General features: G+C 36.9%; 1 protein-coding gene across 1 annotated transcript in view; it reads left to right on the forward strand.

The window, feature by feature from the left end:
- MAN2A1 (mannosidase alpha class 2A member 1) overlaps window positions 1–17,603 on the forward strand; it is a 161,235-nt gene that overhangs the window by 34,030 nt on the left and 109,602 nt on the right. Inside the window, exon 4 of the mRNA XM_019940811.3 lies at window positions 13,242–13,413. Within this exon, the coding sequence (XP_019796370.2) occupies window positions 13,242–13,413 (172 nt within the window). The remainder of the gene's footprint in view (window positions 1–13,241; window positions 13,414–17,603) is intronic.

Consider the following 17,603-nt stretch of genomic DNA (forward strand, 5'->3'; position numbering starts at 1 on the left):
TGAGATAGTGGCAGAGCCACTTTTATTATTTAAATTGTTCTCTCCTCCTCTTTTCTCTGCCAATCATGTATCATTTAATTCTTGTCACTTAATTGGGTATGTGATATGATTCCATTGTATACTATTCCTTGTAGGCTTATAAATACACTTAGCGGTGTGTTTTACAAAGAGCTTCTAATGCAAACCCAACTCTCCTCCCTTTTTGATTTTTTACAGACCTTTATTATCCTTTCCTCTTTTCTGCCATCCTCAATTTCCATCAATCTCATTTCTTGTTATTCTATAACATGGGCTCTTAACTGAAAAAATAAAATTTGTAGTTTACCAGGCAATGTGCCAAACGTTTTATAAACATCTAATGTTCACAATAACTTTTGAAGGTTAGTGCCACTATTCATGATAAAGGTGTTACCAACTTGCCAAGGTTACACAGGCAGTAAGTGGCACCAGAATGCTTCCCTGTTAGTTTACCTGGATCTCCCACCCAGATAAACTTGAGTGTCAGAAAACATGTGTCTCTTGTTACACTCTGTCCTCATTGCCTAGCCTAGCACTTGGCATGTAGTAAACGCTAAATATATGTAAGGCCTTCACTGACCTGCCTCCGTGCCCTTTTCACATGGTGTGTATACACACGCATTCATGCTTGTGTATACACACACACACACACACACGCATTCATGCTTGCCTATAGGCACAAATATTAACTTCTCCTTGGTCTCCTTCCTGGAGTGTAAGCTCAATGAGGGCTTGAACTTTGTCTTATTAACCACTGGGGTTAATGCCTAGAACAGTAATCAGCACATAGTACAGAGTCATTCAGTTAAATAAGTTAGTGAACAAAGGAATGTGACTACAGACTCAGATGAAACAGTTGACTTATTCTTTGGCCTATACATTTAACTTCCCTCCTTCACTTCTTCCTGCTGTCTACTTATTTCCATTCCTTTAAAAAATAGCTTATTTAAAATGTACTTTTAAATACCAGTAACAGACAATATTAAGCTCTTAAAGGGCAGGGACTGCCTCTGCCCTTTAGACTTTGTTTGCATTAAGCTTCCTTCTTGTTGCAGTTAGTATGTTGTTTTGTGAGAAGACATTATGAATAACTGTTCCTGACTGTAATAAGTGAATCTGTCTGTTGGTATCCTAGCAACCACAGTTGAATCTTTTTGTCTTAGTGAAAGATGTTAATGACCCTTACCCTCAGGCCCTTCTCCACTTGAGACAAAAATAATGGTCAGAAACAGACCTTTTAAAACTAAAGTAATTTTTGCTATCAAGCAAAATGCTAGAGAAGAACCTGACTTTCCTTAATAATTTTCACTGCTCCTTAACAAGAATAGAATTCAGATAAACTAAATTATTCTTTGAAAAACTGAATCACTCAGATCATGAAAAACCACTCTTTCAGTAGAGAAGAGATAAGTATGTACACATACATTCCAAGTCAAAGTGTGACTCTGATGGGAAATCTTTGTATAATACTCCTAAATGAATGTGCAATTAAGGCAGTTTACTTTCTAAATGAAATTTATAGAGATTTGTTTCCATTTTCTGCCACAACAATTTAAAACAAACTTTAGCTCAGTAGTTTATCAGTGAAGTGTTGTCTGTTGGGGATAGAGTTTAGAAGATTCCTATATTTAGTCACCGTACTTAAAAAATTATGTTGCTGTATTTTTATATGTGGAGATATTTTTCTTTTGGGATCAAATTGGAAAGATAAATTTCAAATTATTTTTGTATATTAATAAAATTCCTAATTATGTCTTCTTCCAGTCCATAAGGACATGTAACAATTATCATATAATATTTTACATGGTTTATATGAGATAAAACAAAGTTGGAAAGGAATTGTGAAGTAAATACTGATAATTTCGTACCTTTATGCTTTTCAAAAGTTTTGAATCATAGACCATGAAATTAAATGTTAGTTGATTGATACATGTTCATGTTGTATTTAATAAGCTGATTAAAACACAGTTACAGCACCTTTGTATCTACAATCTTAATTCTTTGCTTCCCACTAGTTAAACTGCTGAAATATTTAGTTAATTTTCCTTCAAAGAAATCACAGTGTGTAGAGAGAAGATAAGGTATACTAAATGAAAAATTGGACAGCATATTGTTAGTTAAGCAATTTGTAAAATGAGTGTTAGAAAATAATCCCCCGTGTGGTATGACTCCAAAACAGAAGGAAGACCTAGGCCCAAGAGTCACAATGGAAAATAATTTTCTTTCATGCATTTGCAGTTCTTCTGCAGAATTTTTATTGACTTGATTTAGTGATTAGGATTTTCAGCCTTTTTTTTTGAAAATTAAGAGCAGATTTTTGCATTTAGTATTATATGATAATTTGAAATGAATTTATGTATCCTTATTCTTAAAAAGTTTGTGAAAAAGAACAAAAACATGTGAGGACATCACAGTGTAATGTTATTTCACAGCTTTTCTGTTCAAATACCGTTAAGCACAGTCAGAAGAAACCAGTTCTGGCCAGCCATGGTTGAGTACCGCGCATGTAGGTGAAAGGCAGTGGGGACAGAACTCAGGCTGCCAAAGGAACCTGCCTAGTGGAATGAGATGGTCAGGAGGAGGAGAGCATTGTACGCGGGCACAGTTTGGGGAGTATATTTTTCTGTTTAGTTATTGTGGGATAAAGCGAGTTCTTTGGTTTTGGCTACTGTGATGGGAAATTTGCGTTTCTGGAGCTAAGGTACTATGACATTCATTGCCCGTCCTGCCTCAGGGTGTGTTTGGTGTGTGTTACTTCATGGAATCTGTCCTGCAACCCTGAGAAGTGGTAAATTTAAATCCCATTTACCAGGTGAGGACAGTAAGGTTAGAGAAAGTGTAGTTATTTGTTCCAGGTCAGTCAGTCATAAATAAATGGGCAGAGGAGTGAACTGGATCTCAGATTTACCTGATTCTAAGATCCACGTTCTTTCCATTTTCTATACTGCCGCTTAAGATACTTTATTTAGTTCAGATGATGCTAGTATTTATTTTCTTCTTGCTTTATGGGCATTAGCTAATTTATTAGCACATTTATCTGAACTTTGGGTTGTTAATAGAGTTGCCAGATTTAGCTGGGGAAAAAAAGAAAAACAGGCTGCTCAGTTAAATTTAAATTTCCTATAAACAATGAATATTTTTTTTACATGTGTTGCAAATATTGTATGGGACGGCACACTTATACTAAACATTTATTATTTATCTGAAGTTCAAATTTAACTTGGCATCCTGTATTTTATTGGGCAATCTTAATTGCTAAGAAATAGTGGCATTTAAAAGTTAAATATTTACATGGCTCTTTAGGGTTGTCTTTTTAAGAGATCTCTAGAATTGGTGTATTGAGGTTCCTTTTTAGAGGGAAAAAGTCTGATTGTTTGGGCTGTGACTGGACTGTATTCCTTAGGAGCACAAATGTCAGGTGTAGCGCCTAAGAGATGTAGGTGATCATATAAACGTCTCCCAATTCCCCTATTTTGATTACTTTTGTCTGTCATCAATCCTGGGTGCATCAGAGCTCACCAGTATGCTGGTTACACAAATAATTGCTGGCACTATGGGAATTTACTATGTTCCAGGCGCTGTTCTAGGTATTTTACATGTATTGAATCCATCACTCCTCTCAGCAACTTTATGACAAAAAATCCTGTTTTTACCCTCATTTTGCAGATAAGAAAACTGAGGCAGAAGAGAGGATAAGTAATGTGTCAGTGGCAGGGCTGGGTTTGAACCCAAGCCATCTGGTTCTGGAATCAGAACTTGTAACCATTAAATATTGCCTCTTGCAGGTAATACTTCTGAACCCATAGGAGAGCTTTTAGGAAGAAAGTCTTCAAGTTTTTCCAAGCCAAATGCTATCTACTTTAGTATTATTAATCATGTAAAACATTTTAGTAACTCTCTTGCAAAAGTAGATTCCTCATTGCACTGTTTCCTATCCTTTTTTTCTTCTCTTCTATCCTTATTGAAACAGACGTCTTTGTCCTTAAATACTAAATTAGTACATGAAATGGTGAGTGGTTTTCCTCATTGCTACATATTTTACAATTAGAAAGTGATTGAGAAGCCATATTTTCCAGCTTTTAAATGGTTTCTTCTAGAAGCTTTGATTATTTGTCCAGTATTGGCTTACTCATACGGCTAAGTACATAGACTCCTCACATATCCTAAGAGTAATGCCTCAAAGGAATATACATGTCTCTCATATTATAGACAACCAAACTCTATTTGGAGAGGACTTATTAGACCTGAAGTGTCCTCATTTGGTGTGAGTAGATACTCATGGATGAAATTCTTAACAAGAGAGGGAGGTAACTTTAGCACCAACTTAGAAAGTATTTTAGAGGTTGATCTCACAATTGCAGGTGTCAGGTATCAAGGTATGCAGGTCTTTTAAAGGGCATTTAGAAAAGCAGTACAGTAAGAGGTCACATTTGGCCATTATACATATACAGCTGGGGTGAACAAAACCCCAGCTGTCCTAATAGTAATGCAAATAGGTTCTTGTGGTGTGGGATAGAATTTCCAGTGACCGCATCTTACATGGGTTCAAAAAAAATGCTGTATCTCAAACAAGTTAATGGAAGTGAAGCTGATATGCTTTAAAAACTATTAGATGACACTGAATCACCTGGCAAAAAGGTTGGGTTATTTTGAAAATCTGAGTTTAAAAGCATTTAGAGGAATCAGCAGGTTTGCAGGTTTCCAAAGACTCAGCTTCATCTTTGATTCTCCCTCGACTCGCTTCTGGAAACTTAAGTCAATTAGTAAAGGCACTTCATTTTGCCTCCTTGGCCTCTTATTTCCCTCTGTTTGTTTCCACTGCGATCCATTACCATATTTTAGCAGAATTATTGCAGTGACCTCATCTCCTGTTTTTCTTCTACTTTACCTTGTTAGTCTATCCTTTATACTCACAGTCCAGTTATTTTTGAAAACACAGCTCAGAATACCTTAACTGCCTCTCTCCTAAGTTCTTGGTGAGAAACAAGGATCGTTTAGAAGGTTTCTGTGATCTGACCCCCTACTTCTATTTATCTCACCATGCTCCCACCATGTAAGCTGCAGTGCAGCCATACCCAACTGCCTTCTGCTGCCTGAAACTGACACACAATTTCATGGCTTAGTGTCTTTTCCATATCCTCTTCCGTATTTGGAACTTCCACCTTTTCTGTCTAACCAGATGACATCTAATTTAAGAATCTCTCTTCTGTCCTTCTGGTAGGAATTTACCATTTCTTTATTCCCATGGCATTTGGTTCATACGTTCACTGTAGAATCTGTTTTCATTTAGCTTAGCTTTATCGTTTTGCCCTTATTAGATGCTTGGTTTGTGTTTGAACGAATAAACCAGAACAGAACGTTAATTAAAACTCTTCCACAGTTTATCGGGGGGGAAAATAAGCTTATTTTATAATAGAGATGTTGGAATTAAAATTAATCAGCATGTGAGTTATGGTAATACCAATTAAAGTTGTATGTGACCCTTTAAGTGTAAGATTGGATGTTGCAGTCGAATATTGAAGGGTTTGACAAGTGATGGAAGAAACCGTTGTCCATGTAGAATAACTTAATGACTAAAATAAAGGAGATTTTTTTAATGCACTCTACTTGTATTTTTAAATTTGAGAATATTATGTTAAAATGGAAATAAATTGAAGCATATTGTAGTTTTTCAATGTTTATTATCTGGATATAATTATTTTTGACTCAGAATCTTTTTATGTTTTCTTAACAGTTGGTACCTATTTAACTTTTGAGTGGAATTAATGTACTCATTAAAAAATCATTATTGTAGCAGTTAAAACCGTAACAAGTGTAACAGTGATTTGAGGGGCATGCCTTCTTCCGGATGTGTGTTTTTAAATCATCTTAGGGCTGACAGAGGCTTTTTAAATATAAAATAGGAACTTAGAGATATTGTTCAAAGATTATTAGGTTAGTATCAGAACAGAGAGTGAACATAGCAGAGCTAATAGTATGTGGTATCTTTGACCTTTGGTTCATTTCTAGTTGAAGTAGTAAGTTTGCATTTATACTCCACTTGCATTTTTTTCCAGTCCTTTCGGCACCACACTTCATTCATCTATCAAGCACTTACTGAACTCTTGCTGTTGTAGACTGTACCAGGTGCTAGATTCACGAGAACTGACTCATTTGAAGTTCAGGTTGTAGCATGTGTCTAGGCTTGCTTCTAAAATTTGCAGGACCTGGGGCAAAAGTACATGGAGGCTGTCAGACACTCTGTCTAAACATTTAAAAGTTATAAATCAAACTAATACATTGCTAAATAAAATAGGTCTCTTCCTACTCCCTTGAGAAATAGCTCAGAGATCTGGAAGTCCAGGTGTGGGTTTAGATTGCTTGGGCTCCACTTCCCCACTGGAATGTGCTGGTGTGGGGAGAGCCAGCCTCCAGGTGGCCCAGCCCCCTCTCCTCCCAGACCTGGCCTTGTCCTAACCCAGGAGGGGCTCTTCTTGCAGACACCCCAGCACTCTTCCCACGCCCCTACAAACTGCAGCCCCTTGGCTACTGCCCAGGCTAGTTCGACTGTTCGACCTGCAAGTTCGACTGTCCTGGCAGGTAAAGGCATTATAGAAGGCCTCGGGAGGCTCAGAAAGCTGGCTTGGGGATGTTTGGACACAAATTTCTGGGTCTCGGAGACTCAGAACGGCAGGGCTGGGTAGGACAGACTGGGCGGGCAAGTTCTTTGCGCTGTGGATTTATCATGTGGAAAGGGATGTGGTCAGAGGAAGAATAGGGAGAGCCCTCTCGAGTCCAGTGCTCAGGGTGGGACAGTCTTTGCCCAGGTCCTAAGGGTGGTACTGTGTATGCCCTTGAACCAAATAAAACGAAGTGTTCCTTAAGAGGATCAGGTCTCCACGAAGTCTGTAGACTTCAAAGCTAGATTGGGTCCAAAATTTAAAAAATAAATTGTATTTTGTTAGCGAACAATTACTAGGTGTCTATTTGTTTATGCACATTAAAAATAAGCAGTAGAGTTTTCAACTTTATTAGTTTTCTGTTTTAGAACTTAAAAACATTTTATGATAAAATAGTGATAGTGAATTTGGAATTATGCTGGCTGTATAGAACTTCTAGTTGTGTACTCTTTGTTTTTAATATTTCCCCACTTATTTAAAATAGTGATTAGGTGTTTTATGGGTGATAGTGTTGTTAGAATGAGAAAGAATAAATTGAAAAGTATTAATGCTGTTCTAGCCCTGGTTCAATTTCCAAGTGTATTCAAGGGAAAGAAAAAGGCTGTGAATTGACCACTTAAGTAAATCAGTTTGCAACCGAATGTCCCAAGATTACTCAATCTAGAGGTAGGAATATAATTTTATGTCACAAAAATTCATCCCATACAACTTTTTGTGAAATACTATCTTTGTGATTGGTCTCATGTTGATATACAATTGGAGTTTTACAGTAATTTAGAAAAAGAAAGAGCCAATTCAATGTAAAAAGGAATACTTGATTATGCTATTGTATAAGAGCAGTAAAAGCTAATTTACTGTTATATTACTCAATATTGAAAACTGCAAGAGGCTATCTTTCAGTTCATTCTTAATTAATTGTGCTGTATTATAGTGATAGTAGTATCTATTATAGATGAGTTTTATGCAAGGCCTTTAAGTTGACATCTCTGAGCTTGTATTTTGGCTCACGTAAATATCTTTGACATATTTTCTGCATGATTGTTGAAGGCAGAATGGATTAATCAGTCACTGTGATTCCTCTATGAAAACTCCCGTGAAAACTATTCTTTGAAATGGCCTGAGTTCATAACAACGTATAACTGATGAAAATAAGTAATTGTATTTAAGAAAATAACCCTTTCACTTATTAATCTTCATAAAGACTATTTTTTCTAAATTTGCCTCTTCTGCTAGGTTTCTAGTGTTTTATTATTGAATTAATTTTGGAGGCATTCCTCTGTTCATAGTTCCTTTCTTTAATTGAGTTATCAGTCAAATAATTAGGGATTAATTTTGACCTTTGTTAAAATTTAGGTAGAAGATAGATGTGATGTCTTAGGGACCATAATTCTAGTAGAGCCATTTAGTAATTTAGATGGTCCTTATTGAGTACATATAATAACATGGTACGCCAATTGATGTTACTTACATTTGATTTCAGCTCAGTCTTGCAATACAGAGGTAGATGTATATTAAGTATTATGATGGTATTTGGTAAAGTAGATTCTCTCTGCATTTTTTGAATAGTAATAACACTTATGTTTTCTAGTGTGATATTGGTTCGCCAGGGCTGCCCTAAAAAAGTACCACAGATCAGGTGGCTTAAACAACAGAAAATTATTTCCTCACAGTTCTGGAGGCTAAAAGCCCAAAATCAAGGTGTCTGCAGGGTTTGTTTCTTCTATGGGTCTCTTGTCCTGGCTTGTAGATGATCATTCTTCTCCCTTTGTCTTTACATGGGCTTCCCTCTGTGTGTGTCTATGCCCTAAATGCCTCTTCTTAGAAGGACATGCATGGTACCTTGCACGTATTGCAGGTTTGGTTCGAGACCACTGCAATAAAGTGAGTCACACGAATTTTTTCCCAGTGCGTATAAAAGTTTTGTTTACACTATACTGTATTCAAAGTGCAATAACATTGTCTAAAAAAACACAACATACAGATCTTAATTAATAGATACTTTATTGCTTAAAAGTGCTAGGCATCATCGGAGTCTTCAGCCGATAGAGGGTCTTGCCTCGATGTTGCTGGCTGCTGACCGATCAGGGTGGTGGCGGCTGAAGCCTGGGGTGACTGTGGCAGTTTCTTAAAATAAGACGACAGTAAAGTTTGCTGCGTCGACTCCTTCTTTCATGAATGATATCTCTGTAGCATGCAATGTTGCTTGATAGCGTTTTGCCTACAAGTAAGACTTCTTTAAAAATTGGAGTCAGTCCTTTCAAACCTTTCCGCTGCTGCTTTATCAACTACAGTTATATAATATTCTAAATCCTTAGTTGTTATTTCAACAGTCTTCACAGCATCTTCATCAGGAGTAGATTCCATCTTAAGAAACCACTTCTTTGCTCATCTATAAGGAGCAACTCCTCATCCCTTAAAGTTTTATCAGGAAATTGCAGCAATTCAGTCATTTTCAGCCTCCACATTTAATTCTGGTTCTCATGTTTTTTCCACCACATTTGCAGTGACTTCCTCTGCTGAAGTCTTGAATCCCTCAAAGTTATCCCTGAGAGTTGGAATCAACGTATTCCAAAATCCTGTTAATGTTGATATTTTGACCTCTTCCCATGAATCGCAGAGGTTCTTAATGGTATCTGGAATGGCAAATCCTTTCCAGAAGATTTTCAGTTGACTTTGCCTAGACCCAGCAGAGGAATCACCGTCTATGGCAGCTATAGTCTTATGAAAGGTATTTCTTAAAGAATAAGACTTGAAAGTCAAAATTACTACTTGATCCATGAGCTGCAGAGTGGATGTTGTGTGAGCAGGCATGAAACCAATGTGAATCTCGTTGTACATCTCCGTCAGAGTTCTTGGGTGACCAGGTGACCATTGCTAATGAGCAGTACTATTTTGAAAGGAATCTTTTTTTCTGAGTACACGGTTTCAGTAATGGGCTTAAAGTATTGAGTAAACCGTATTGTAAACAGATGTGCTGTTATCCAGGCTTTGCTCTTCCATTTATAGAGCACAGGTGGAGTAGATTTAGCATAATTCTTAAGGGCCCTAGAATTTTCAGAATGGTGAGTGAGCATTGGCTTTAACTTCACTAGTCACCAGCTGCATTAGCCCATAACAAGACAGTCAACCTGTCCTTTGAGGCTTTGAAGCCAGGCATTGACTTCTCCTCTCTAGCTAAGGAAGTCCGAGATGGCATCTTCTTCCAATAAAAGGCTGTTTCATCTACATTGAAAATCTCTTGTTTAGTGTAGCCACCTTCGTTCATTATCTGAGCTAGATTTTTCTGGATATCTTGCTTCAGCACTTGCTGCTTCACCTTGCACTTTTATGTTAGGAAGTTGGCTTATTTCTTTCAACCTCATGAACCAGCCTCTGCTAGCTTCAAACTTTTCTTCTTTATCTTCCTCAACTCTCTCAGCCTTCATAGAATTGAAGAGAGTTAGGGCCTTGCTCTGGATTATTACACTTTGACTTAAGGGAAGGTCGTGATTGGTTTGATCTTCTATCCAGACCACAAAAACTTTCTCTATATCAGCAATAAGGTTGTTTAGCATTCTCATCATTCATGTTTTGATTGGGTAGCAGTTTTCATTTCCTTCAAGAACTTTTCCTTTGCATTCATAACTTGGCTAACTGTTTGGTGCAGGAGGTCTAGCTTTTAGTCTCTCTCAGCTTTTGACACGCCTTCCTCACTAAGCTTAATCATTTCTAGCTTTCGATTAAAGGTGAGAGACATGTGATTCTTCCTTTCACTGAACACTTGGAGGTCATTGCAGGGTTATTCATTGGCCTAATTTCAATGTTGTTTTGTATCAGGGAATAAGCAGGCTGGAGGGGAGGGAGAGAGATGGGGAATGGCCTGTAGAGCAGTCAGAACATTGTTTAAGTTCACTGTCTTATGTGGGTGTGGTTCATGGCACCCCCAAAACAACTGCAGCAGCAACATCAAAGATCACTGCTTACAGTTCATGGTAACAAATATAATGATAATTAAAATTTTTGAAATATTATGAGAATTACCAAAATGTGACAGAGACACAAAGTGAGCAAATGCTGTTGGAAAAATGGCACTGATCGATTTGTTTGACAGATGGTTGCCACAAACCTTCAATTTGTAAAACATGCAACACCTGTGAAGCAAAATAAAGCAAAGTGCAATAAAACGAGTTATGCCTGTATTGGATTAAGGCCCATTCTCATGACTTCATTTTACCTTCATTATCTCTTTAAAGACCTTACATCCAAATACAGTCACATTCTGAAGTGGGTGTTACTGGGTGTTAGGACTTCAACATATGAGTTTCTAGGGGACACAATTCAGCCCATAATGGGGGCATAAAATGAATTCTATGCAAATTGAAGTGTTGGGTAACCAATATGTTTAAGATGTGGAGCAATTTATTTAATGTTTTAAATAAATTGTATACTCTTTCAAAATTAGATGTTAGGAATATCTTTTATTTGTCCTTTGACCCAGTTTGATTGTAGAGATGTGGAAGGGGCAATTAAAGACTGATGATGATTATGATAATAATAATAGTAGCAGCAGCTACTATTATTATTATTAAGTGCTATATTATATACTGGGCTCAGGTCTGAGCACTTGATATTTTTTGTCTCTCAGGGGTGCTGCATGGTCAGCAGGGAGTTAGGGCATCTCCATTTAAGGATAGGTTGAATTTTCTTTGCTTGTCCCTGGGAATCCAGATGTGGATCCTGGCCTCAGTGCTCTGGGACAGGGTCTAGGTTGTACCTTTGTGAAGCAAGATGGGATTCTTTGTAAACCACTATTTTATGAGACATCTTTGCGTTTTCTGTAGGTACAGGCTTTTTATTTAAACATGAAAAAGTTGAATTATTCAGGTAGTATTCTTTGGTGACAAACCAGCTTAAAAGTACTCCAGATCAAGAAAGTCCTATAAAGAATATTTTACACTATATTCCTATTTGGCTCATAGCTTCATACCCATCACTTTGTAGGTGCTCAGTAAATAACCGTAGAATGAATAGAGTTCACTTAAAGCAAAAGGGAGAAATATAGTCACACTGGCAGTGCCCTTTAGAGGCTCATATTTGCATTGTCAGAATAGTATATTGCCGGCTCAGCCCTCGTAGGTTTTTGTTATTTTCTGCCAGCAAATACAGTATGCATTGAATATTCACTTAATTGTAGACAGACAAAAGAAATAGCCAGTTGTATCCCTTGTATCTTAGACCTCCCATATGCTTGAGACTTGGTAACAATAGCACAGTGGTTAAGCCTGTCTCTATAGAAAGTCCCCTTCCTTTTAGATTTCATAGGTAAGAGATTATGCTCAGCAGGGTATATTTTGTGTCCCACCAGTAGGTGGAATTGGTGGCTGTGTATGTTTTGCTTCAGCCACTCATCACGTTGCTTTATTACTCTGCTGGATGGGGCTGTATTTGGAGCTATAGGTCTTGTTAAAAATATTTCTTTATAGTTGAATTGCAAATGTCTTTAGATAAAGTCTCCAGGATCTCTGAGATGCAGTAGGAAAAGTCAAAGAACTAAGTTGTCAACATCAATTCTTTTTTGAAAACAACTTTACATAGATGTGTACATATTTGTTGTTTGATTATTGCTCTGCTGCTGGCTTTTCAGTAGAGTTTGTACTTGTGATTTTCTTTTTCTTAGTTTAGGTTACTTAATGGATAGGAAATTTTAGATGTGGTATGAGAGAGGATAAAATTTTGATTCCATATTATGAGAATATTACTGTCAGCTTGTCAACACTGTTCAGATTTTTTTAATTTAAAAAATTCCTTAAATTGGGCTTCCCTGGTGGTGCAGTGGTTGAGAGTCCGCCTGCCGATGCAAGGCACGCGGGTTTGTGCCCCGGTCCGGGAAGATCCCACATGCTGCAGAGCGGCTGGGCCCCTGAGCCATGGCCGCTGAGCCTGCGCGTCCGGAGCCTGTGCTCCTCAACGGGAGAGGCCACAACAGTGAGAGGCCCGCGTACCGCAAAAAAAAAAAAAAAAATATATATATATATATATATATATATATAAAATTCCTTAAATTAGAGATAAATTATAAATAGTTGAATTAGATATTATAATTACATATGAAATGCTTTTTGGCTTTTTCATTTTTCTCATTGATATCTGAATTTGTACAGTTTTCAGAGTATTTTTATGATTTCAATATTAGTGGCTTTTTTTTTTTTTTTTTTTTTTGCGGTACGCGGGCCTCTCACTGTTGCGGCCTCTCCCATTGCGGAGCAGAGGCTCCGGACGCGCAGGCTCAGCGGCCATGGCTCACGGGCCCAGGCGCTCTGCGGCATGTGGGATCTTCCCGGACCGGGGCACGCACCCGTGTCCCCTGCATCAGCAGGCGGACTCTCAACCACTGCGCCACCAGGGAAGCCCTATTAGTGGCTTTTTGAGTCTCACATCCATTTAAGTGGAACTTCATTAACATAACGTTTGCTAAATTTTTAAATATGTCTTTATATGAATGAAACGTGAGGTTATGCAAGGGTAATGCAATGGAATGTGACAGTTTAAATCAGACCTTTGTGGTATATTTGTGTCTTAATTTAGGTTGGTTGAAGACTTTTGATGACTACTTTCGAGAGAAGACTCAGTATATTTTTAATAACATGGTCATCAAGTTGAAAGAAGACCCACGGAGGAAATTTATGTGGTCTGAGATCTCTTACCTTTCAAAGTGGTGGGAAACTATAGATATTCAGAAGAAGGATGCTGTTAAAAGGTTTGTTTTTTAAAACTGTTTTTTTTTTAATTTGGTAATATTAAACATTAATTATACAGTGAAACAGGTGTTGAATTTTTAGAACGTGAAAATTCTTAGCTTTATATCTGAAAGTTAAAATATTTCTTCGCATTCTGTTTTTCCTTGATTCTGGTGCATCTCTGAAAAAGTGACTTGAAACTTTTCCATTGAAATCCTTATGTTCCATCTTTGTCCTAGAAATGGAATTACTAGGTCAAAGGGGCTTAATATTTTAAACATTTTTTGAAGCATATAATCAAAGTGACCCCTAGAAGGGTGGGTTTCAGTGTATTCTTCAGTCTTCCATATAGAAAGGTACAAATTTCTCTGCATATTAGGCAACAATATAATTTTTTCTAAAAGTTTGACCAATTTAAGTGGTGAAAAATGTGAATTTTTGATTAGTGATAGTGTTCCATGCTTTCTCATATATACAGGCAGAGCTTTTTTTGAATTGCTTGATCATGTACTTTTTCTTACTGATTTGTAAGAATATTTATTATATACATACCAACCTTTATTTTTCCTGAAGCTTTATATTTCTTCTTAATTCTTAGTGTTTGATATAAAGACTTTTAAAATATTTATGTAGTCAAATGTATTAATCTGTTTTCTTGATTGACTTTGCTGTCATATTTAAAAAGTCTTCCCCAATCCAAGAGATGAGATAGTCTTTTTTCCCCCAATTTAGTTTTTTATTGTTCACTTTTATAAATCCTCCAGTTTATTTTTTTAATGTGGTGTGATGGGAGGTTTTGCTCCCCATGTCTCCCTCCTCCTTGCTCCCAGGACTTTAAGGATTGTCTTAGCGTCAATTGCTTTCTTTTACTTATTTAACATCACATATACAGTGCTTACTGTATTACTTCCTGTTTTAAGTACCTTGCAAATGATAACTGATAATCCTCGCAACAATCCTGTGAAGTAGATATAATGACTATCTTGATTTTACAGATAAGGACACTTGTCATCCAGGGTCACCCAGCTGCACATGCTGCACTAGTTACCATCCAGTCCAGCCTGTCCAGCCCCACAGGCTGTTTGTTCCCTTGCACATTGTGCTGTGCTGCTTCCCTAAGACTTACATAGTCCATTCTTTTCTACTGACTTGAAGTGCCATCTTTATTGTATTTCAATATGCATTGATTTCTGGGCTTTCTGACCTCTTTCATGGACTTTTCTGTTTAACTGTAATTGTTGCGGCCTTATGTGTTTCAATAACAGACAGTTTAAATCTCCTCTTGTTTCTCTTTATTGAAAAGTTCTTTTAATGAGTGACCACTTAATTTTCCCAGAGAGCTTTAGAATTAACTTGCTAAATTCTTCCTACCCTATCAAAAAAAAAAAAGGGGGGGGGGATTTTGATAGATATTGACATAAACGTTTAAAGGTAATTTAGAGAGAATTGGTGTTCCATTATTATCTATCAGACATTTCCCCCCCTCACCGAGAGCATGCTTAAAATGCTTATAAGAGTGGCCAGGAAGGTGCCATAACTGAAGGCTGTAGAGTCTGAGGATCCTGAATGTACCAGGAGTAACTGCCACACCCAAAAGGACTACCCCTTCTTCCACTCCTGCCATGTGTGGCCACGGGAACCAGAGTTGTCAGGATATTCTTCCAGTTATTCTTGACAAGCTGGAATTCCAAAATGTTACATAAAATGTCTTGACTTTTTAAGTTGAAATGTTAGCAGCCAATTTAGGTTAACATACACATACACACACACAAATCCTTCGTTTAAATCGAGTTACCTACTGGTTTGCAGTGTTTCAAAAATTAAGAACTGCCCTGTGAAACCCTGCAGAATTGGTGTTTGTCTATACATATTTTTTCTTTTACTAATTTTAGAGATTAAAACAGATTTTTTTGTCTGTCTAGGTCTTATATTGCTCCTTGAGTACAAATAATACTTCATAGTTTCTTATAATTTTATAGTGTTTTACTCAGATTGTTCAGATTTTAAGATTTTATTGCACCTGTAGTTATTTTGTTTGCTTGTTTTTGTTTTCTTATTATTTGGGGAATCTGATTTTTTTCTTCATCTTAATTAGATCAGCTAAAGCTTTTACTATTTCTGTTGGTTTTTGTACCCCAAAAAAACTATTATATTTATATTTTACTGGTATTTACTCTTGACTTTTCTGCTTTTATTTAATTCCTTCTACCTGTTTTTTACTAATGCTAAATGGGCCAGTTGATTTATTTTAACAAGGAGCATTTCTCCCTCTGTGTTTGCCTTTTTACTGCTCTTATTAGCTTTCACATTTTTATGTTATTTTTTTCCTAAATATTCTGTATGTATTGTTTTCTCTTTGACTTGAGTATGTTAGGAAAATTTTCAAAATCCTATTTTTTTCTCAGTTATACTTTAGGTGTTAAAAGGTGGTTTTAATGTCTTGTGGTCAGAGAATATGGACTGCACAATTTTTATTCTTTAGATTTTTGAGAAACAGTGCCATTGATCCCTAAAATTCCAAACTTTTGCCATATATCTGGGTATGTATAACTTATTAAATTGTCCATCTATCAATTCAGAATATTTTTCAGCTTATTTTTTTTGCTCTTACTAATTAATTACTGGTTTTATTTCATTTGTTTTAGAATTCAGTTATCTAATTGTTAAGTCTCTGGTCTCTCTTTGGCATATGCACTTTAATTTTTTGGTTATATTTACTGCATTATGTGAGGTTTTTCTCAAGGTTTTTTGTTTTCTTTCCCACCTCACATTCTTCTCGATGGTGTGGAGCCTGTTCTTTTCTGGCTTCAAATGCTTGGTTTTAACTGTGCTTTTTAATTACCCTTTAGTTCTGGGTTCTTTATATTGTTGTCTGTAAGTCCAAGCATTTTCCTTTTTTTTAATTCATCCATGAGCAGTAACATGTATCCACACCTGGAATTTGTTTCAAAACAGAGAGTGTAACTCGACTCAAAGCCCTTCCTTTTCTAACCAAACACTTTGTTTCCCATCCATTTCACCTGATTTCCTTTTAGGAAATGGTCTCCAAACACGGAAGTCAGATCCTTCATTGTCCTGCCCCAGGTCAGATAGGTCAGTGATGATGAGCTCAGCTAATCAATATATTATTTCCCAGGGTTTTGAGCCTTTAGAGTGAAGCGAGGGTAAAGAGATGCAAAGAAGGGAAGCAGAATGGAGGGAAGGTTGCAGGTCAGCCCTCACAGCACTGGTGCATCCGCAAGATTCTTCCTGTCCTGTGTCACGGACCCTGTCATGCCTGTAGCATGGCCTCTCATTTTTTTCCAGTCCTTTGTTAAGCCTGGACTTTTAGCCTGTTCTCAGTTCTGTGTACCCAGGACTGTCCCCCAATACATTTCCTGTTCAGTCAGTCAGTGTTGCTTGCGACCAAGAAAGCTAGCTGATATATTTCTCCTCAAATCCTTTGTTGGAGAGCTGGGTTCCAGAAAAAACAAAACAAACAAACAGAAAAACTTAATAGATACATAGGTTTGCTCCCGTTATTTAAAATTCTGAGCTTGTACTAAGTGGCATTAATGATAGAATTTTTTTGACTACTACTGTAATGCTTATGCAATGGCTTGTTTTTGAAGATGAGTCTGTGGATTAAATATCTGTACCTAAATTTGCAAGCTACCTGTTGAAGAGAAGAACCTGTTAATTCTAGCAGAGTTCTGTGTAAGGTTTTATTGTCCCTGAAGAATATCAGTTGATTGTGGGAACTTAACAGAAACATAACTCAAGTGATCCTCATAATCTATGCTAGCAATGACTTGTTTGATTCTTCCCCCCTGTGGCAGCAATATTCAGCTCTATCAGCTTTCAAAAATGAAAATCTGGTTAACTAAAGGGAGATCCATGCAAACAACATCTAGCTTTTTTATTTTGTGTGACTCAGAGTAATTTAATCAAGTATAGTCATGGTTCCTACTTGTAACACATATCCAGTGGATTTAAAAGAAACTACCTTGTTATAATCAGCACATTTTCCATCTACGCTTGTTTTATTTTGAAAATGACTGGTATGCTAACATCCTTTTTACTTTTTAGGCTTTCTATTTGAATACTTTTTGGCTAAATGCAGTTAAGTACTGCATGACGTTTATAATACATCAAAATGTGAACCCTATTCAGAGTCAAACAGCTGAAACATTAGCCTTAGCGTTTCCTTTGACTAGCACCCAGCATATTA

This window comes from Tursiops truncatus, chromosome 3 (assembly GCF_011762595.2).
Source record: "Tursiops truncatus isolate mTurTru1 chromosome 3, mTurTru1.mat.Y, whole genome shotgun sequence".
NCBI classification, from domain to species: Eukaryota; Metazoa; Chordata; class Mammalia; order Artiodactyla; family Delphinidae; genus Tursiops; species Tursiops truncatus.